Here is a 4695-nt window from a genome sequence, read left to right as displayed (position 1 = left end):
ATTTTTCAGTACAACTACAAAAATTAGAAAACAGAAAACAAAAAACAGTTTGAGTTAACTACCAAACAAAACCTTAAACTTTCTTATTTTGTCCTTCATTTTTAGATTTTTTTTTTCTTTACTTTGGCGTTTCATGTTCATGGATCAGTTTATCCAGGTCTTTCAAAAAGTTTAAGCTTGCTTTCAAAAACTATAATTCACTTCATATAACGACGGGGAGCTCGATGGTGACTAGGAGTTTGATTAAGACTGCGGCGTGATCAAGAGCACGTTTGGACTAGGATTTTGAAGTGACGAGTCAGAGCGTGGGTGACGAGAACTTGAGAGCATTTTGTAGATTATTATTAAATCATTGGATAACTTTTATAACACTTAGCCTCACCTCATCATGCGACCCCTTCTAATAATACGGGACTCTTTGTATTAATTATGCGTCTTTAACTGATCACCTGAGCATTCAGAATTTTCATATCATTATTTAGGAAGAAAACAACTTTAAATGATGATATGGCCAACAAAAATTTCTGTAGTAACTTCACCATAAAAGAACCAAAGAATCCAAACTCACTTATTAACACACCAAACGTACTTTAAAAATTATTTATATTTCATTCAGAACATTAATTCCGAGCTTCCTCACTTCATTCCTTGACCCACACGCCATCCTCGTCACAAGGGCACAAGGTGACCAAAGGGCACTCAACCTTCTCCAAATATCGCAGCTTCGGAAAATTCCTCCGTAACTCCGTCCACTTCATCTTGATCCCAGCCAAGTACTTCAAACACAGCGTCTCGACTTCAGACCATTCACCGGCCAACGCCTCAGGGTGGCTCTCTCCGAGTTTCCCTCCTCGGATGTACAGCCTCTCCAGATTTGCCAGCTTCAATGGTCTCAACCACGTAGGGGCTTCCGAATGAGGGTAACACTGAAGATCCAGTTTGATCAGATTTGGGGGGAGATTCGCCTGTGGAAGATCATCTCCGTTGTTGTTGTTCTTGTTATTTTTTGTCCCTTCCGATGATAGCGAAGACTCCGCTCCCCAAGAGAGCGTGAGCTTCTCGAGATGAGTGAGCTTCGAGAGGGCTTCAATCTCGCCCACGGTCCTTAAATCCGTCTGGCTCACGACGATGCTGAGCTTCGTGAGGGACTTCATCGACGAGAGGCTCTCGAGAGTGCAGAACTTTCCGGAGCGGTAGTTTCCGACCACGAAGCCCTTGAGGACTTTTAGCTTGGTGAGTGACGAGAGGCCTCGGGGCATGTGGTCGATGAGGAAGCAGTTTGAGATGTCCAAGTGGGTCAGGTTCTTCATGAATGATATTTCTTTTGGAAGAATTTCGAGGTTGTGGCATGACTTGAGGTCCAAGATCTCCAAATTGGTGAGCCATCTTATGGAGTCTGTGAGCTCGTTGATTCTTGATATGCCCTGAAGGCTTAGCAGCTTTAGCTTTTTCATGTTTTTAAGCCCTTTCAAGAACTCGATCCCTTCCACTTCGATGTGATGCTTGCCTGCAATTTATATATATATCATCTTCATCTAGTTTGATCCCCAATTTTTTCTGCTGTGTTTAGTCCCTAGTTTTTGTTTTGCAGCTTCTAGTTTCCTACCCTTGGGACTGAATTGGTGCTTACAAAATTGATTATTTAAGCTATAAGTAGAGATATATAGAACAATAAATTTCCAGTAAATTAAAGTTTAGGGATGATTAAAAGTTCAGGAGGACTAAGTTGTTTGGTAGGAGGGATTATTGGAGGGATGGATTAAGTTGGAGGGATTTGGAGTGATGGATTATACATTTCCTTTGTTTGGTATGAAGAGAAAAAGATGGAGGGAAGAATTTGTTTCCGTGGGACCCACCAAAAAACTTTCCTCTCCATTTTGGAAGGATTGTAGAAATCCATAGCATTTTATTTATGAAAATTACATTTATAATATTTATTGATGCAATTTCATAGTATCTAATTATTTTATACACAATTTATTTTTTAAATTATTTTGGATGTGAAACAAAAATGAGTAAAAATTAAACATAATTTTAAAATTAATGTTATATACTTTTATTTATGTACCTTGATTATATATTTGATATGTAGACAATATAGTTATTTTACTCACATATTTTATAATATATAAATATTAATATATATATATATATATATTAAATTGTTCAAATTATTTTTGGATAAATTACACAATTTGATCTCATATAATAAAAGAGTTATTAATGTCATTAGTATAATAAAAAATAGTCATGTTTTTTTTTATTATTTATACCAAACAACAAGTTGATGAATTTTAATCTTTCCTCCTAACATACCAATCAAGTTTTGGGAAAGATACAATCCATCCATTTCTTTTCCTTCCATTTCCCTCCTCTTCAATCCCTCCTTCCATATTTCTCTCCTCTCTACCAAACAAGAATAGAAATGAATACGAAATAAACAGAAAGCTCGAGGACCATTCAGCAATTAATTCTTTTTTGTCTTTATACTGACCACGCCAAACTTTAAAAAGTTGCAACGAAATTTTGTGAAGACAGAAAACAAAATTAGCATATTGGGAAATGGATTATCAGTAATATCTCCTCCCTATAATTTTCTTGTATCGTTTATTTATTTATTTGTTAAAAAGCCTTCTGTGATTTATCTTCTTATTACTACATAAATTAACAAAACTTAATATTATTAATAAATAAAAGCTAAGCCGATAATTAGAAACATAAGCTTATAACTTATTTAGATTTACGGAGCTCATAGCTAACTAATAATTATAAAAGAAGATAGCTATTTCTCTGTAAGTTATTTTTCGGTAATTACTAATCCCACTAACTTGAAGCAAAAATAATAACAATAATAATTATTGACCGATATAATGTGTTTTAACTTTTAAGTATAAGCTCAGCTATACTATTTTTATTATTTGAATGCCCAAGCTATAATTTAATGGAAGGAACCATTTCTTCGAATAAAAGTAGTAAACTTTCAGACATCTATAGTTAAAAAGTGATTTTAGAGAAAAATGGGTCCAATATACATATATTGGGGGAAGAGGGACTGACCGGAAGTTCGCCAATTTCCGAGATAGAGAACTCTGAGAGCCTTCATCTTGAACAACCACTCATGAGCCTCGAGGCCGCCGTTTAACTTGGCTTGCTTCTTCACCCTCAAATCCGGAAACTGCTCCTCCACGTTAAACACAGTCTCCAAGCTCTCCGCCGGCTTCCAGGCATCCTTCCCATGATCACCGCCTCTGTCGGAGAAGAAGGCCGCGAATTTCCCGTCTTCGGTGAACTGCACGAACCGTTCCTCCTCGGCGATCCTGGCCAAGGCGGCTCTGACGACCGGCTCCATCATATACCTCTTCACCTCCGGCCACCGCTTCCTCTTCACCGGCGTGATCAGCTCCAGCTCCACCAGCCGGTCCAGAATCTCCCCCGCCGCCTCTTTGATGTCCTTCTTCTTCTTCTCGTCGTCCAGCAGCCCTTCCGCGGCCCACCAGTACGCCACCATCCGCTTCTTCACCTCCTCCTTCTCCGCCAGCACCGACAGGCACAGAGCGCACTTCTTCTCTCTCTCGTTCAACCCCTCGTAATAAGCCTCTCTCACTTCCCGGAAAAGCTCGCTGTTCCCGAACTCCTTGCTGCCCCGCGCCTCCAGGAGCTTGTTCACCGCCGCCTCCGCTTCCGGTGGCTTCTCCCCCGGCCGGACCCCCGAGACCGTCGAGCCTCTACTGAGCGCCGCGGCGGGGCGCCTGCCTGCTCCACGGTGGGCTCCTTGTCCATATCATCGGCTTTCTTGATGTTCTCGAGAAGCTTCTGGACGGCGATCACGCGGCTATCGACGCTCTTCTGGAACTCCTCCTCGAATTTCCCGAGCTGCGTGAGCCGGGCCTCGATCTGGCCCAGCCCGTTTAGCAGCTTGTTGAACAGGCTCTTTTGGTCCTGCTTCTGGGAGGATATGCTGCTCCCATCTCCGGCGTTGGAAGAGGGCTCGATTTTTCCTTTCAGGTCCGTGATCTTTTTGATGAGCTCGCTCAAGTCTGTTTCGGTGAAGGGTGTTGCCATGGATGAATGAGGGAGAGGGACAGAGGAATTTTTTAAGTTAGCATATATATACATGTGTGTGTGTGTGTGTGTGTCAAATATATAGTCATTTATGTATGAAAATTTGAATGCGTTCTTGCACAAGTTTCTCTCTCTCACCCGACTTTATAACACTACTATTCCCAAGCTCAACACTATTACAAAAGATTAAAAATATTTTTTTTAATAAATAATGTATGCCAATAATTTTTCGTACGTTCGTCAGGGTCATGTTTTAATCTTTTGGTAGTAAAGGCCAAAAAAAGGAAACAAATAATCAAGTTTGTTTTAGTGATTGAGTCATGTTTAGTGACTTAACTAGTTGTGGATATCTCTTGCTATAAAGCCATTATTGTGTTAAATTCAATTATCGTTTCAGTTATCTGTAAAAAAAAAATATCCTTAGTAATAGTATATGAGAGGTATATAGTTTATTTTTTCAATTTATGCAAGCAATAAGGATTTTCAATTTAATACTTCTTACTTTTATTAGATATAATTATTGATAAGCTACTCAATTTAAATCTTATTTTTATTTGAAGTTAAAACCACTAGCTAGTTATAGATAGTTATTATTTGAATATTGATAAATATTAATTTTCATTAAATTATTTT

At 39.0% G+C, this 4695-nt stretch overlaps 1 protein-coding gene across 1 annotated transcript; it reads right to left on the bottom strand.

Annotated features, from left to right (window-relative positions):
• Positions 1–641: 641 nt before the first annotated feature.
• Positions 642–4062, bottom strand: LOC149404560 (uncharacterized). Its single transcript, XM_089607585.1, has 3 exons — positions 3831–4062; positions 3058–3753; positions 642–1507 (listed from the first exon to the last, which is right to left on the bottom strand). Exons 1-3 carry the CDS (start codon positions 4060–4062, stop codon positions 642–644), a joined length of 1794 nt encoding a protein of 597 aa, XP_089463711.1.
• Positions 4063–4695: the final 633 nt, after the last annotated feature.

Source organism: Urtica dioica, chromosome 2 (genome assembly GCF_054948205.1).
Source record: "Urtica dioica subsp. dioica isolate 48M chromosome 2, U.dioica_male_clone48M_v1_H2, whole genome shotgun sequence".
Lineage (NCBI taxonomy): Eukaryota > Viridiplantae > Streptophyta > Magnoliopsida > Rosales > Urticaceae > Urtica > Urtica dioica.
This window is presented reverse-complemented; position numbering and strand designations above follow the sequence as displayed.